Below are 17,455 nucleotides of genomic sequence, written 5' to 3'. Positions count from 1 at the left end.
TAAAAGTAAAAATAGGTATCAACTGATGCTTATATGATGTCTCATTATGAAATTCACTCTAGGGTGAATTCTCTATTATAGGAAGTACCTTTCCTTTTTCATAACTGCATGTAATTCTTTCCTACCTACAAGCATGCTCTTGAATCACACCCAAAGCTGAAGTTACAAGCACAACTCTTTACTAAAATGTGAACAGCTATGTTATGTACACAAGATCTGCTAGTTTGAAACATAAATTAACATCCCACCAAGTTTTAAGTGTTTCCTCATCTTTAGAGCCAGACTTTCTTCTGTTACCCTACAATTGTTTAACTCATGGTTTTATTAAGAAACCACAAACTACAGAGAATACATTACTCAGACAGAGAAGCATCCTAGTGGTTTCAACACACTAGCAAGAATTCTAAAGAAATCAAGGTGGTTTCAAAACGACCTACAACCAAACTGCAAATGGTTTCATACCCAGCAGATATATGGCAAGCAGATTAAAGCCAGACAGCTGAAACTATTCTGTCCCTACCTCTGTACCTCTCACCCTCCTCAAGGATAGCATATGATCATCTACAAATGAACAACCACTTAAACCAGCATTTCTTCCAGCCTGGCACACTGGCCATGGACCCATCCAATTCAGTGCTACAACAATATTGTTCTTTTGTGTGCCAGTATTCTACAGCTGACATGGAACAGCTCTGGTTTTAGTAGCTGGCTCAGAAATCCCACCTTCACCATTTAAAATGCACGTGAGAGAAAGAAAGAACGCCCCACTGTTTTCTGAAAAAATAAATGAACATAGCCTCAACTAAAATCCAATTATTTCCCTACAACTACTCTGAGTTGACAAAAACACTTTTAAGTTTTACTGCTTTTAGAGAATGAAAAGTTTGATCATTTCCAGTTGTAGGAAACTGTTGACTCACCATAATTTCAACCCCATTACATTTAAGGACACGTTTCCATAAAAATGCCTATTCAGTAATTTTCACACTTCATTCTGCAGTTTTCTGTATGAGCTGTAAAACTTTCAATTACTTGGTCAAACCTACATGGTAAAATCTTAATTCTGAGGAGCCATCCAAAGACCATAGTTGACAAAGATTGCAAAGTATTGTGGAAAGAAAGAATAACTTTAGCTTCTCAACTTAGACATGTTCCCATGCCTAAACTGTCTGATTTCAAGTGGCACACTCAGAAACTTGCACATTTTTTTAATATACCTTTCCATGGTGCCAGCTCCTTAAGATTAAAGAGAATTACCAACATAAAATGCAGTAATTAGAGCCATGGAAATAGTCCACCATCAGAACACACAGGATTTGTTCACTCCAATAATACTTCTTTTTCAGCAGCTCCAAGATGTAGACAAGAACAAGTTAGCTATTATTCTGTTTAACTTTAAAAGTTCCCACCTCTGTAAAGCACACATGTCTGATTAAAGATACCTCACCACCTCTCCATCAAGATGTACTGTCTTCTGCTTAAACATTAAAGTTACCCATCTATGCTGAGCAAGAGAAAGGCAGGGGAACTAGTGATGGGCTGAACTAGACCGTTCAGGTCACCTTGGCTCCTCCCTCTCTCAGGTCTCACCAAAACCTGAGAGCATCCACTCGTACTACTGGCGAGGGGAGCACCTCTGCACTGGGAGCCAGGACTTGTACTCTCAAAGGACTATAAGGAGGCTCAAAAGGATTCACCAGCTCTAGAGTCAGTTATCACCAGCACCCTCTGTAATCTTAATACTTCCGACCAATCCACGCAAGGCAGTAAAGCACCCCCTTTCTTGGGTCTGTTACAGAGTTACAACTTTTGGAAGATGATGAAGTTGAATGCCAAGATGGAATAGCAAGCACATAGCGCCTGCTTCCTGTCTCTGAAACTTGGGAACTTGAGGTATTGTCCTTTCACATAGTTGGAAAAGAAAATGGGATCAACACAGAGACCCTCTGCTAGCCCGCAAAGGCTTTGCTCTAGGGACAAGAGGTAATACCTGCAACTCTAGCGGGACAGACAGATACCTCGCTTTGGAGGACAGCGACTTCCAAGACAAGCCCTGATGACCCACCCGCTCCCCGCAGGAGCTTTCCACCTGTTTTCTCACAGACTGACCTCTTCCCTACGGCTCCCAGGACCCCGAGAAGTCCCTCACAGGGATAAAAGCTCCCCTCCTGCAACAGTAATTCCAAGCCCAGGCTTCCTCCTCCTACCCCGGAGCCCTCCACCGAGCGGCGGCTCTACAGCGCTTCGCTTTCCACGCCAACCTTCAGCTTCTTCCCTCCTTTCAAAGCCAACCCGCGCTCTTTCCATACGCGCAAGGGACGCAAACAGAAATAATAATTATAATAATAAAACACGAGTAGCAAAACCCACGAACAACAAAATGCAGCCCCACAACTTACCACCCAAGTCAGTCCCCCGCTGCCGCCGCCGCCGCCTCCTCCTCCTCCTCCTCCAGACTTTGCCATTTTCTGCCCGTCTCTCCTCAGCCGAGGCGAGGGCGCTTGGAGGCGGCCGGGAGGGCCGGCACCGACACCGCGCCTGGGGCCGCTCCGCGCCCGCCCTTCGCGCCTCTCCCGCCCTCACCGGCGCCCCAGCACCGAGGAAGGGAGGCCGAGGGGCCCGCACAAGGGCCCCCTTCCGCCGGCGGGGAGGCAGCGAGAGGAGGGAGGGAGGGCCCGGCCGGGCCTGCGGCTCTCGCTAGTTTAAAGGGACGACGGCCGGGCCCCCTCGCCTGGCGGGGGCGGCGGGGGCAACAACCGCCACCGCTATCGCCGCCGTAGCGCTGCTACCTCCCGCCCTCCTCCTCACCCCCGGGCTGTCCCCCCCCGCAGCCACAAAGGCCCGGAAAACAGATTAATAATAAAAAAAATCTCCCCCTCCCTCCCTCCCCCCCTCCCTCCCTCCCTTCCCGCCCCTCGCGTGCGCGCGCGTTCCCGCGCAGACCCTCCCCCTCCCCGCTCCGCGCCCCCCGCACACACGCACAGCCGGAGCTGGCCCGGCCCCCTCCTTCTTCCCCTCCTCTTTCCACCCTGCGTCCCAGTGCCCGGTGCCGTTCCCCCGCCGTCGCCTCCTCCCGCCGCACAGCCCCCGAACCGCTGCCGCCGCCGGGACACCGCGCGTAGACAATAAACAACCGCGCCGGCCCCGCTCGGCGTCCGCGCCGCGGCCGCTTCTCCCCACACAGCCGGCCCGGGCCTCTGCTCCCCCCGCGCCCTGTGCCCGCCAATCACGGGCCGGCCCGCCAATCGCGCTCTGGAGGCGGGAAGGCTGCGCGAAAGCCGGCCAATCCGAGAAGGCAGAAGGAGAGGCTGCATGTGACGTCACCGAGGGTGGCAACATGGCGCGAACAGCCCGCACGGGGGCGCTGCCGCACGAGCGGGGGGCGGCGTGAGGGGTTGGATCGGGATACGGATGGGGATGGAGGCGAAGCAGCGCCCATTTGCCGGATCAGCGAAGGGCTCCCTTCAGCCCACCCCTCCCGCTCTGCGACGGCGGGCAGGGAGACGCCTCGGTTCCCCGTGATCGCACAGGGGAATTGGTTTGGGGACTGGAAGAGCACGGCTGTCCCGTTTCCCTGGTGTTGCAGGTGGATGATGGCGCGGGCGGAGAAGAGGTGATGCGGCAGGGGGGACAGGTGTGCGGGGGTACGGCGGGCAGCTGCCCCCGTTTCCGCCAGCCCCTGTAATTGATCCCTGCAATCGCCCCCGCTGCGACCTCCGGCAGGAGCAGCAGGGTGGAAGTCCCGGGGCCCCAGGCAGGAGAGTGTTTACAATCCACTGCCCTCTTCTGGGCTCAGGGGATCGGCCCGAGGAGTTTTTTAACTCGGACAGCTCACAGATCTTTATTCTGCATTTGAGCATCACCGTGTGAAGTCCTCATATAGGGTCACACAGCACAGCAGCCCGTTCTGTACACAAAACACACACAACCCTGTGTACTGCAAACCTATTCGCCGTTTTGAAAAAAATGTTGTGGCCAAAATACTTAGCGTCTGCTTCCTAGGTCTAACCGGTGTGTGTACAAAGCCCAAAATTCATGTAATTTTAGGTACCAGAACAAAAAAAAAAAGTACACTTTTATATACTTTACACCAAAAGTGTATATATACTTATACATATAACCGTAAATATTATAATCAGACTTTTTCACAAGCTTAGAAAAATGCACCCACAGCTTCTTAATTAGTAATTTTCATTCTGCTGTGTGAAATGCAAAGGACCTACCTAGTCCAGCCTGTTTCCACTCCTTGAATTATTAAGAATGTAAAGTCTCAAAAGGAAGGATTAATAGGAGCACTGCATATGAGCTAGTAGACAAATCAGAGAATCATTTCAAAGGAAGAGCAATAATTTAAAGGTTTTTCCTTTTGCAAAATGCTTTTCCTAAGGAGTAAAGGGATTGGAAATGGAACAGCCACTTTTGAGGAGTCAGTTGTAATGTTCAATTATGCCTCAAGGGAAGGATCAGAAGAATTTCTAGTAAATATTGCTTATTTAGCATAATTTTACTCTGCCAGTTTCTAAGGAACCTATTAAACTAATATCTAAGTGCTGCACAGGGATTATGGAAAATAATGGCATCTGCCTAGAGGGGACAGTAAGTTATCTGTTCCAGCCTAGTTTTATTTCAGCTGCATGTACCTCTGAGCTGTAGGCTGTGTTTTTTTCTACTTTTGGCAAGATAAAGAGTGTTTCTTGCAGAACCAGAAGGTAACGCTTGCAGGGTTATGCCTAGTGCTTCAGAGTTCTGAGCTTGCTGATTAGAACCATGTTGATTTTATTTTTTCCAAAATCTCAAATTTATATGTAGGACCTGTTAAAATGAACCACGTACAGTGAACTGCTGCAATGAATATTGTGAGGATCAGAGAAAACAGAAGCAGTGCATCTGTTCAGAGATTTTTGCATCATTAGAGGACCATTACTGCATTCAGCAGCAACAGAGCAAGTCCCAAACATTAGTGTACTATGCTTTTGTTAGCTCCAGCTGTTTAGTAAATAGGCTGTCCTTAGTGTGGGAAGCATGCCTTTTGCAACATGAGCCAAGTAGAAGATAGCAATCTAACTCGAAGGCAGCCAATTCCATATATATTAGAGAGAGACAGAGGGAGCTTCTTCTTGGCAGTTACTGATCTTTGAACGTGCATGGTCAGACATGTTCAGTCTGTGTCACGCTGGAGCAGATTTATGAGGAAAGGCTGATATTCCCCCAAGCATTTTCTTTAGTCTTTGAAATTACTTTGTCCAGGTTGGATTTTACTTAATTCTCATCCTATACTATGCTAGCTGCACGGCATGTTACTGGCTTACTGTTGATGTTGGTTTTATCCCTAATGCTTATATGTGTATGCTGAGTGGTTACATTGCTAGTTATGTAGGATTGTGGGACACAGTTCTCATGAGACTAAAAGCAGCTGCTTCTGTGGACTGCAGAGGTGAAGCAGCGAAATGAGATTGCTCATCACATTGAAAGAGATCCCTGTTAAACACAGAAGCAAATTTGAGCATGAATCAAATTCAAGTGCCATAACATTTTGATGGGAGTGGAATTACTTTGCTAAATGCAACCTGCCCAAATCGTGCACTACCAGTTCATGTCAAATACTTCACACTTATTGTGTGACATTTTAAATTAATAATCCCCTTGAGATACTACACACAAAGTCCTATTTCAATTCATTGGAGATTTACTTGTCCTCATAGTTGTAGACCATAACATAAACAGAAGTACCCTACAGACTTTCAAAACAATGATCTACTTAAACCAGTTTCACTACTGCTTTTAGTAAGCAAAATATTTACTATAATACTACTTTGTGTTCAATCATTTTAGCAGTAAGACAGCTGTATGTTTGATCTTTAAGTATTTCTCTACTTGGTGTGTACAAACTTCCCATCTATTTAATGTTATTTGCCACTTCTAGTTTACTTACTATCTAATAAAACCTTTTCTTTCTATGTGGCTTTTCTGGACTCAGATTTAAAGGGCCTAAAAGTTGACTATTTGTGAAACTATGTACATTTATCTACTCTGTGAATGTACTCAGATACAATCACTTACTTAAATGACTGATCACACCTCTCATTTTTCTGAAAACTACACAGAAAAAAGTGCAATTTTGTGCTAAATATTTATGAAACTAAGTTGATGTCCATTACATTATACATTCCACATTGTATGTAGTTGTAATGAGGTATAAACAAACATTGCATATTTTAAAATTAAATATTTACATTTGCAATAAAGTAATTTCCATATTCTACTGCATTTAAAAATTTCATTATAATTTATTAACATAATTTTAAAATAATTGATCAAATATGAGTAGGATTGTGGCAATACTATGTAAGAGTGACCAACATATTTGTACTGCATTATGAATGACCTTCAGGCCATGGTTGCAAAGTATTTAAAAGAAGTCTATCCATGGCCAGATCACCTATGATGTAAATTTAGCCAGGTCCTGTGTTCTTACACAATTGTATCTCAAAACCCTTTGTTGAATTAGCCACACTAGTGGTTTTCTGTGGGTGTGCACTGTCAATGCACTGCCTGACACCCTCAGCTCAACTGTGCCCAGGCTTTACATACCTGATGTATCCATGGCACTTTTGTCAGTAGCCACTCCTGGGGCCAGACTGTTCCACAACCAGTCTCTTCAAAAACACCAGGTCATTTCCATCTTAATCCTCCAGAAACAATGTACCACTTGTGACAGCTTGACAGAGGGTTTGGATGGCTTAAAATCTGTTTACCCTCCAATTCCTCCTCTGGTGACTAACCTGTTAAGTGCTGTGCTGTTGGTGGAGGTGTGGAAAACTGAAGCGGCGCAGGCTGTGAGTGCTACTGCCAGGTTGTAGCTGGGGAAGAGATCTGGCAGAATCCCCAGCGTTAGCTACAGGGACCCCTGGGCTCCACCCTGGACTGCCCATCACATGGCTGGGACTGCTGTGCTGACCCACCTCCTTCCTCCTGGATGGCACCACCTCCCTGCTGCAAGTTTTGTTAGGGACCATCACACCGACTTGCTTGGCCTCTAGCCTGAACTGCACAGTCTCTCACACAGAACAGGGAAGTTGTGTCACTTTTAAATATTTATCTGTGACTAGAAGTACTTTAGAATCCAAGCCCAGTCTCCTCACCGACAGCTCAGTCTTAAACTGTGACACTTTCACTGGGCAGCGTACACGAAGTTGTTGATACAGCATAGGCTGGTCATAGAAATTAAATATATTTGTATCAAAATTCCTTGTATAGGACAAAGCTCCCTTGTGCAGTGACCACACACAGCAAGAGAAGTCGCATGTAGAGGTGAAGCAGGGGAAACTGAGCTGGCTGTACCGGGAGGAATTCTCAACATAAATAGGATTACTATCCACGCTATCAACATCTGAGTCTTTTACAAGAGTTGGTGGCAGCCAGAAAAGATGCAAATGCCTGGAAGGACAAAAACAATGGGGAAAACACAGAATGGAGGTGATGTGTTTTGATTTTCATGTGCTGAATGTACATGAGATAGCAGTGGCCATCTCAGGAGTTACACTGAGCTGAGAGGAGATTGATGTGATTTGGAGGCTGGGAATCACCAACTGCATTACACCTTTGTGAATCAGTGTGGAGAACGTAAACCACCAGCAAGGTTTGGGCATGCCATTCAGAAAGGCACTCCCTCAAGCTCAGGGTGATGAATAGTGCAAAGTATGCTAGGCTTTCCTTGAGAAGCTTTTCTGATGTTAGCCACATATCCATTTCGTACTGTCCCTCTATCCCATACCCTCTGTAAAGAAGCTCTCTTTCCAAAGCAGAATTTCCTTTTGACTAAAACATGCAGGTTTTTTTCCTAGCAGTTCACCCAAACAAGACTGTTTAAGCAAGATAATGTGAGTGGCAATTCATTTTTGCCCAGCAAGACTCTCCTTGCTCATTGAAGGCACCCATTCATTACCGGTGTATTTCTCCAGTCTCCCAGACAGAAATAGACAGGATAGATTTTGAGTATCAAGACTGCTTCCTAATAGCAGAAGGTCATGTCTACTCATTCCTGAAATGACAGGAAGGTGAAAGATATAAGGCACGTGTGGATATGTTGAATCTGTGGGGATAAGTGATGTAGAGAATGATGAGCAGAGAAGCCCACTATTCTGGGAAATGTCTAAAGAGATGGTACTTTGTTCTCTTGAGCTAAAATTCAACCACCTCTGGCACATAATGTTTTGACTTATTATGAGGAAAGAGAAAGGACATGTTTTTCTGCACACCTTCATTGTATCACCAATGCTGACTAGAATCAATGATGACTAGGTCAGGGCATGCATTTACATTCCCTTTCTCAGAAGGGAGTCGTGTGGTTCTTGTGGTAGCCCAAGAAAAGTCTCAAGACTCAAGAGAGGCAGATGGCTCAACATCCACTGAGGCAGAGCATGTCACTGAAGTGTGGCCAGTGCACCCACATAGTTTATGCTGAGGTCAAAGGCAAAAAGAGAAGGAGGCCACAAGTTTTGGAATACTTGAGCAAATCAATATCTGAGACAAAGAGCAACACAAGAGTTGGATGAATGACCTGTGAACACCCTTCTGAAAGAGGACTAGGGTAGGCACACATGAGGACATCAGCTAACAATACACCTGAACACAGAAATTGGGGAAGACAAGAAGTAGTAATTAACAAAAAAAAAAGTCAGGGGTAACTATGAAGGGTCCAGTCAAGCACAGAATAGCAGAACCACAGAGAGTCTGCATGTACCTATCCAACAAATTAATGAAGAAAGCTTTAGAGTAAATTTGTGCTGGAAGCTTGAGTTTATACTGACTTAGTGCTTTGAATTACTAGACCATGGTGTTTTTGATTTGGTACTAGATGGCCTAAAATTTAAATTCCTCTTTTATAGCCCACAGCACAGGGAATGTGCTCACCATGTTCTTCTGACAATTACAAGAAAAAGGAAGGTTTAGAAAAGGAAGTTTATGCAATAATAGTGCTTTGTGAGTATTTTCTAGGTGACTTAAGTGCTTGTTCTTTCCAGTTACCTGTTTACTAATCCCTTTGCTTAAATGCACTGTTTCAGATTACCTATGTCAGCAGAGTATTCTAAGGCTTTTGAAAATTAATTTTTCAGAAGTCTTTGAGAAAGTAATTACAAAAATAAGATGTATACTTCAACTGAAAAAATATAAAGAGTATAGCTAAACAGGTAAAATATACACAAGACTCAGCCACCTACTTAACCATAAGTATTATCTGAATTTACAACTCCCTAACAATTACTTGTTACAGATCACCTATTCAACAATTTCTCAGGTGGCCTCAATTATAACAAGGCTCAGCAGCAGCAGCTCCTATTTATTTCAGTAGCAGTTGTGTAATTCAACAGCTTGGGTGATTAAGCAAGCAATATTTTAAAATGGTCACAGCTAGCTGCTTCATGCACTTTTCTATTTTCCTGAGGTATTACTACTATTATTAAGCAAAGATGATCAGAAATTCGTAAAAAATCTTCAGTTATTCCTTTAGATCCTTTAATGCATTGGTATTTCTGGGTCTTGAATGTTTCTCTCCCAGATACCACGCAGCTGTCCTCCATGATTTTTTCAATAGTGGTGTTTCTGCTTAGCATTTTAGTTGTGCTGTATTTATTAGGAGAATGGGTAAATAATGCACCAAGTGCAACATATTAAATATGATTTTACATTTCAGTTATGGTCTCCTGTTCTATTTTTACCCAACTAACACTGCTAATATTCTCTTTCCACTACGTACCTTACATTGCTCCAATCAGCTCTGTAGATTCTTCATGCTCCTTAGTGCACTCCTGTTTTTCTTAAAGAAATGTAAGAACACATTACCTCAGTTTTCACATGAAGTAAAATCATCCGGATCAGTGGTTCTTATATGCCTCTTGCTCACTATAACTGTAGCCACTGCTGGTAGAGGTAGCAGAAGTCACAGTAGCAACAGATTTCAGTACTGGCCAGGACAATGTGCTTGACTGCTTAGGCATCATTTAGCCAGCACTTTGCTATGCCGTATTTTCATTAGAGTCTGGGAATCTCAGTCTAGGTCTTCAGTCCAGCACGGTTTTCAAAAGCATCTTTCCATTTCTAAACACCTCAGAAAGCTGCATCCTGATCACAGCATTTCTTTCTTTGATTTATGATTCCTGGCTGTCACCTGTGAAGAAGGAAAACAGTCTTTTGAATGACTTTGAATATATGTGCTTTAGTAATTTGTGAATTCACTTTAATGTTCCAGAAAAAAGATTTTCATGTACAGGATGTGTTAAAAGTAACTTGCTTTGATATACATACACCTGTGTGAGTTTTAACCTAAACAATATGGACACTGTAGTCCTCATTATTCTATATATTTCTTTTTGAAATCTACTGTGGATTTAACTTGCAGAAGAGTAAAGAAAAACGTTTTTCATCAATGCAGCTCTTTTACAGTATTCCTTCATCTCTTGCAAACTATGAAGCAAAGGTACTGTATGTTTTATCTTACTGACAGACCTAAGTATCAAAAAAAGCAACATATCTATTTTTGCAACAAATCTGCTGTTATACTATAATCATATTGCTCATTTTTAAAAAATAATTTTGCAAGGAACAACTTAGTGATACCCCATGTTCATAGGTAACAGCTAGAGAGAATACATTTCCTATACTGGACCTCATAGTAAGCTCATGCCAAACTTTTCACCATCATGCTATAGAACTGTAATAACAACTCACCTTCCTTTTCATTTAGCTGGTTTTTTACTAAGCTTTGTTATTCCACATATGCTCTTCTGCTGGAAGCTTTTATTGCAGAAAGCCTTTGAAGAGTGGGAAGCTCTGAAGCTCTTGAAATTTATCTGAAAGTAATGTGGTTCCTTTTACCTTGATTTTTACTGCTGCTCACATTCTTCTATTTCTTCTATTTCCAGGTAATAAGTGCAATGAATTCGTCGTTGCCATGAAAAGGCAACACGCATTACCCAGATATTTCAACATAGTATCAGTTTCCATCCCATTCAAAATTTTCCTTCCTCTAATGTGTCTTAAATTAGAAAATGGGTTTTATGTATCAATGTCTTTTCTAGCAGGTTTTGAAACTGTTTGACACTAACCATGTCAGAATTCCATTTACTTTGGAACCAGTACTAACGTTAGTTCTTTGGGAAAAGACAGATACATTATTACAGATTCTTTTACGTTCCTGTACCCTTTGAGATATGTTGGACACGCTACTGAAACATGACATTTTTCTGCTGAGTTCATTTCTCTTGTGACTCATGATAAGAAGCATGGAAGCTCTTTTTTTACTTTACATCCTACAGTTAGTTTATTGAAAAAGTCACTTATTAGCTCTCATGCATGAGAATTCCACTGGTTTGCTAACCTCTTTTTTATAATTGCTCGTTATTTTCTATCATATCTCCCAAAATATGTTGGACTCAGTTTTCTGGGACATGAGTAACAATGATGAAAGAGCACAGTGGCATAAAGGCTGAAAACACAATGAAATTACTTGAAGTTATAGAATAGCTAAAGTTTAAGAGATAATTGCACACATATGATTCTTTGCGACATTTAATTCTCAAATAATAAAGCTTTCCTCAGCTCTCTAATCAAACAATCCATTCTCCCAAAAAATTAAAGGTATTAATTTTGAGTTGCTGTGCAGAATTGAAGAGAATTCAGAGGAAACAATACTTTCTTTCCTGAGAGTTGTTGATGAAGTACAGCAAAGCTGAAGTACACCAGCTCTCTGATTACACTACAGACAGAGCACACAGGCCATAGAGGCAGGCACATTAACCAACCCATGGGAACACAGCACAAGCTGCAGCACTCACACATAATCCATGGCACATGCCTCAGCTCTGAGTTGTTTCACCAAACCAGCATGACTGCTTTCAGCCACAAAGCCAAACATCTCCTTAGCCAGGCACAGCACACAGCACTCCCAAACTGCCCAGTACAACATTCTCCCAGCAGAATGTACATGCAGAACACAGCACGCCCACGCCTCCCTCCAGCTCCCACTTAATGCTTAAATCTGCCCTGCTAGTTTATCATCCTTGTCTTGTGTTTCACAAACAGGAAGATTGCAGTGCCTGTCATCCTACCCTTGACCTATGCTAGTCCATGCTGTACATGGTGGGACATCCCACGACCATTAAGGTTGATGCTCTCTCCAGGGTTGTTAACTATGCCACAGCATGGTAGCTTAACAGGTTCTGTAACAGACTAGCAGGGACTATTAGCTATGCAAATAAAATAAGTGAAACTACTTTTTCAATTCCCTCCAGATGAATTAGCATGTTAATGGCATGAATGCCGTGCTTTGCATTTCCACTCCTACAGATCTTTGCATATTTATAAAAAGGCAATAGTTAATCTTTTAAAAAGACATGAAATAAAAATATTATTCTCAATTCAGCATTTGTTAGAGTTATTCTCTGATAGCCTTACAACAGATACCTGTAGCACAACATGCAAACAATGTATAATCATTCATTCAGTTCTTTGAATTTCCATGGCAATTCCTTCAGTTCTCCTTCTGTAACGTTTCTATGAGGTGTGGAGAAAAATTTTCCCATGAAGTAAAATCTGCTTACTTCATTTGGCCAGGAGCCTCATTGCCCTTTTGAACTATATGCATAAACATACCAAAACACTAGGTTGCAGTGTTGGTCCTAAAACCCTTCCCTTAAAGTGTCTGCTCCTTCACCTTCCCCTGCATTGTGGCCCCTAAAACACATCTGTCACCTCTCGGGCTCCTGGGCAACAGTGGATCTCAAAATGATGTGAGGAAAGTCCTATGTTACCAGGCCTGCAGCGGGCTGCTCTTGGTGGCCAGTAGACTTGCTGGGAACACAGGAGGATACCAGTGAGGGACACATTACTGGAATGATAGGGGCTGAGGTTTCAGTTGTCCTATGACTATGTCATGAGGAGGGGGGTGACAAAGGATACAAAGACACAACACAAAAAGCACACAGGAAGTAAAATTATGAAAGAGATGAACAAAATCTTCCAGCAACGAAGACTGTGGTAGATTTAAAGGACCACATTCAAGGAACTCCCTCAGCAGACAATGCTGCTGTCATCCTGATGGCTTCTCCCACTGCCCACCAGAGAGGGAACAGCAGCTGTCATAAACTAGGGAAAACATGGAGGCTCTGTATGGGGTTGGGGTACCAGTCTGTGATGCACCAGGAAAGAGAGAAAAAGACAGAATCCAGGGATGGTACAGAAGCCTCCAGATCTTACATATAAATCACTGGGAAATTGCCTTGATTGCCACTGCAGACACTGCTTCAAAGAATGAAAACCACCAGTTTAGAAAAAGGGAAATCTGGAAGGGCTTTTAAGAGTGAAGACAACAGTGAGGGTTACCCCAGGAGACTGCTGGTATCACAGGTTAAACAAAGGAAACTTCCAAAAGAAGGATAAAACATCTGCTTATGCTTCACTGTAGAATCCCTCCATCTCACCACTAATAAAGGTAATGCTAATATGTGGTGCTAGTCCTGGTTTTCTTGCTCTAATGTGTGTTAAACACAAAATCCACCGACCAGTTCTGCTCGTAGTTACTTCTGCTCCACCCACAAGTAACACTACATGACTGAAGTGTCACTTCCATACAACTTTTCCAATAAAATATTCCCCAGTTATGGATTTAACATTCAATCGTTGGAATAGAATAGGTTCTAGTTGATTTCCACTGAATTGGTTATCACATGCCAGCAAATCTCATGATCTTTAGAAATTAATTATATTCTGTTTTTCCACATCCAAAATCTTTCAGCCACTCTTTCACTGGCATACATGTTGTTTCCATGCTCTGTTCACAGATGAACCTTGTATTTTTCACTGAATGCTTACAAAAGGTTCAATTTCCTCACATGATTGGTAATCAGTCCTGTATGTGAAATAAATGAAATCAAAAATAGAAAAGTGGCAAGTGTTTCTTATTCTGTTTCCTACCACAGATTTTGTTTCTGTGGGCCAGAAATGCACATTGCTGTGTCTTCAGAAAGTTATGCTTATGTTGTGTATGGTTGAAAGCCCATTTCTTCATATCTTTCTGTCACACATTAATTCTTTTTTTTCACCTACAAGCTGGTGTACAAATATGAATTACTAGCAAGCCTTAAAATGTGAAATAAAACTACAAAATGAAGTTGCAGAGTATATAGTTACAGTGTATAGCCAAGAAAAATTGCAATGTCTGTTGCACTGAATATGAACTCTGGGGTTTTACCCTTACTAAAAAAAATCAAATGTATTTATATTTTAAAAATACCATTATCAAAGACAGACTTTGAAATGTAGAGGAAGAACTGATATGACTTGTAATATTGTTAGAGGCTGAGTCAACTTATAATGGCAGATCCTGCATAGAACTGACCCTTAGGCAAGAACTTCCTAAGGCTGTTTTGAAAGGCTCCATGATGATACAAATTCCTTTCAAAAAATATTTATTTAAAAAAAGGAAACAATTAGCTTTTCTTAAACAAGTCCCCAAATTATACAAATTTGACATTCATTAATCAGCATTGATCTTAACTTTTTTCCACCCTCTAGTGCTAAAATTAAACTGCAGCCTCTAACACTTCCTGTTTCTGTTCTTACATCCTTAGTGGGGGTGTTTATTTTTTATTTTGAATGTTTTGTTTTAGTTCGGGGAGGGGCGGGGGGGGGAGAGGAGGGACTATTTTCTTTTAAACCATTATTGCCAACATCATGGAAATTAGCATACTCAGGCAGAAACTCCAATCTACACAACCTAACTAAAGAAAACACAAATCAAAACCAGTTTGGGGCATGCTTCATACTAAACCAAACCAGAACAGCGCCACAATTCTTGTCCATAATGCAGTCCAAAACCAGGCACTTCCTTTTCAGACAATAAAGTTTTACATCCTTTTTGCCAGCAGTGAACTTTGCTTTTTTATATACCACACATTTCCCTGGCACTTTGGCTAAAGGTAAAAGCTGCTGCAGCTTAACTGTGTTATTTTGACTTCTCACATAATGCAAGCATAGACACACATATATTCCATTACCTTCCATCCTTCTCTTCACAGTGGTAATAATGCAGAGGTGAGAAGTGAGGCTCTCTCCTTCCATTCTGTACTTCATTGCTGTTTCCATTTGCTCTGACTGTCACCAACTGTTCCACCTACTTTAGTTCGAGTTTGCTTAAACAGTGCTCTCCCATGTCTTCATTTTCTTACGTCAGCTGATTTCTTTATGACTGTTCCACAGGGGAGTCTGTATATTGTTACCAAAGTGCTTATCTAAAGTAAGTCCAGCATTTCCTCTTGATTGCAACAGATATAAGCTGCTAGTTGATGATTTTCAGTGGGGAAAGTATGTTCCCCTGGGACTTCAAGGATAATACACTATATTACTGAAGTTCCAAGGATATGAAATAACACTCAGCATTATGTAATAAAGGGGTCAAGTTAACAGAACATACACTGAAACATTACCATAAAAATGCATAGTGAAATCATCTTTCCCACAGTTTAACAGACCTCTAACAGGAGACTCAGGGCTTCAAGTCTAAGCAGATGCTCAATGCTACACTGAAATCTCACATCTTTACAGGTAATGTGGACCTAAAGCTCTTGGTTACAATGTGTCACTAAACACACTTCTTCAAAAGTCAAAGATCAAGATTATTCACCGGAACAAAGGAAGCCATTATCTATAACAAGTGGGACCTTATTCTTAATTTTAAAAATTATTTCTATAGCTTTGACTAGTAAAAATAAAAACTATTTAAACCCTTAAATATTTATTCCTTAAATCTCAGATGGATTTTCAAAAAATGCCGTTCACTGGTCTCAGCAATTTTCTTCTACTGAAAACTTTTAGTGACCTAAATATAAATAAACACACAATAAAATGTCTCAAAAACAGGGTCAGTCATTGGAAGCTACTTTTGCCAGCACCAGTTTATGTAGTCCATTACATTTTCTTCTGCAATAAAATTTTATTAAGTCCTCATAATTTTGTTGGTTTCTGGGTATCATCAATTTTAATTACTATTGCTTTTTTTTTCTGCTGAGTCTGAATATTTCCATCTATTCCTTTCACCTCCTTTTACCAAATAAACCAACTTATTTTTTGTCATTGTGTATTTACCATACAGCTGCAATTCCGTACATAAATTAAAGCAAATTAAAATGTACTTTAAATTAGATGAGAAAAAAAAGCTGCAGAAACTGAAGCAGGCTAATAATAAACAAAGCTAAAGCCTAATTACAAAGCTTACCATAAAAAAACCCCCAAGCCCAAGAATAAGAATAAAAATCTTAACAATGGAGAAAATCACTGGTGTCTTATTCACTGTCACATTGAAGCCTTTACACATTTCATAATACCTCTACACCTAAAATACATATACTTGACCTTGGACTGTTAATTAATCATTCCCAAGTTCTATAATATAGGCTGGCAGGTCTCAAAATTCTGCTCCTGAAATTAAAAGCTTTGGTAAAAAAGAAACTGCTTCAATCTACTAAAGACTTTTTTTTTTTTTTTTACTCTACTGTCCTTCTGCTTGGATTAAATATCAAAGACTAGCATAAAAAATCCAAAATTCTGTCAGGTATTATTGCAATTACTCTTCCCTTCTGATGATGTTGACAACTATATGACCAGTGATCACAGAGGTACACATAGTCCACATTACATTACTGATTACTGTTTAGAGAGGCCATAAGGTACAAGGTATAAAGCATTGCTTGCAACAGTAATACTCCATAAAGAACCTTCAGAACTAGCACCAGGTAAGCTCAACAACTGCCAATAATGTTTAATAAATTCCCTCAAAATATTCAAAGTAGAGAAAGGACACAAGTCTATTCCAGCAGCTGTGTTTAAGGAAGACACCGGTCTGCAATTTCCTTCTCAACCATCCAAATGACATGAAGCTGACATACAAAACTCCCTTCAATATTGGCACATTTTTTATGTTGTCAAATTGCTTGGACAACACTGGCAAAACTTCAGATTTTGTCCTAACCCAGAGGTTTGAACCTACAATAGAAACTAGAGATTTTAAATAATGCCTGTACTTAAGAAATGCTAAGTTTGGACAAATACTAAGAAGGTCCAATAAATTCTTAACTAGTAGTATACTTCCATTTCTAGCTTGAGCAACCAAAGGTAAACAAATGAGGAGTGTGGGCGTGGAGGACAGATATCCTGATATCTGCCTGGAACAATCTCTACCCCTCTTGGAGTTCCTTTGTTTTGGCTTGTTTTGTTTAGAGCTGCAAGAACTCTGCAAATGGGTGTTCCCAGCTTCTGGCAGTCATATGTGCTGCCTGCCATCTGTTTTCATTCCACCGCACTATGGAGACAAACACACTTTATTTTTAGTGTTCTACATTTCCTGATGTTGCACATAATAAGGATTATATCTTAAATCCAACCCACTATATGTGAAAAATCT

General features: G+C 41.5%; 1 protein-coding gene across 6 annotated transcripts in view; it reads right to left on the bottom strand.

Moving 5' to 3' along the window:
• Positions 1–15,901, bottom strand: part of TOP2B (DNA topoisomerase II beta) — a 72,077-nt gene extending 56,176 nt beyond the window's left edge. For 3 of the 6 annotated variants that reach the window (XM_088054610.1, XM_005518963.3, XM_014248486.2), the window contains exon 1: positions 2,400–2,689. In XM_088054610.1, coding sequence (XP_087910736.1) covers positions 2,400–2,465 — 66 coding nt within the window. In that variant the 5' untranslated portion in view covers positions 2,466–2,689. Of the gene's footprint in view, positions 1–2,399; positions 2,691–9,757; positions 10,169–15,053 lie in introns of those variants that run through there. The other 3 variants (XM_014248485.2, XM_088054620.1, XM_088054626.1) reach the window with 3 other exon arrangements.
• Between the last annotated feature and the right edge of the window lie 1,554 nt (positions 15,902–17,455).

This window comes from Pseudopodoces humilis, chromosome 1 (assembly GCF_049639895.1).
Source record: "Pseudopodoces humilis isolate 2021_Gansu_Grassland_sample_001 chromosome 1, ASM4963989v1, whole genome shotgun sequence".
Taxonomy (NCBI): domain Eukaryota; kingdom Metazoa; phylum Chordata; class Aves; order Passeriformes; family Paridae; genus Pseudopodoces; species Pseudopodoces humilis.
The sequence above is the reverse complement of the archived record's forward strand: the minus strand, read 5'-3'. Positions and strand labels throughout refer to the sequence as shown.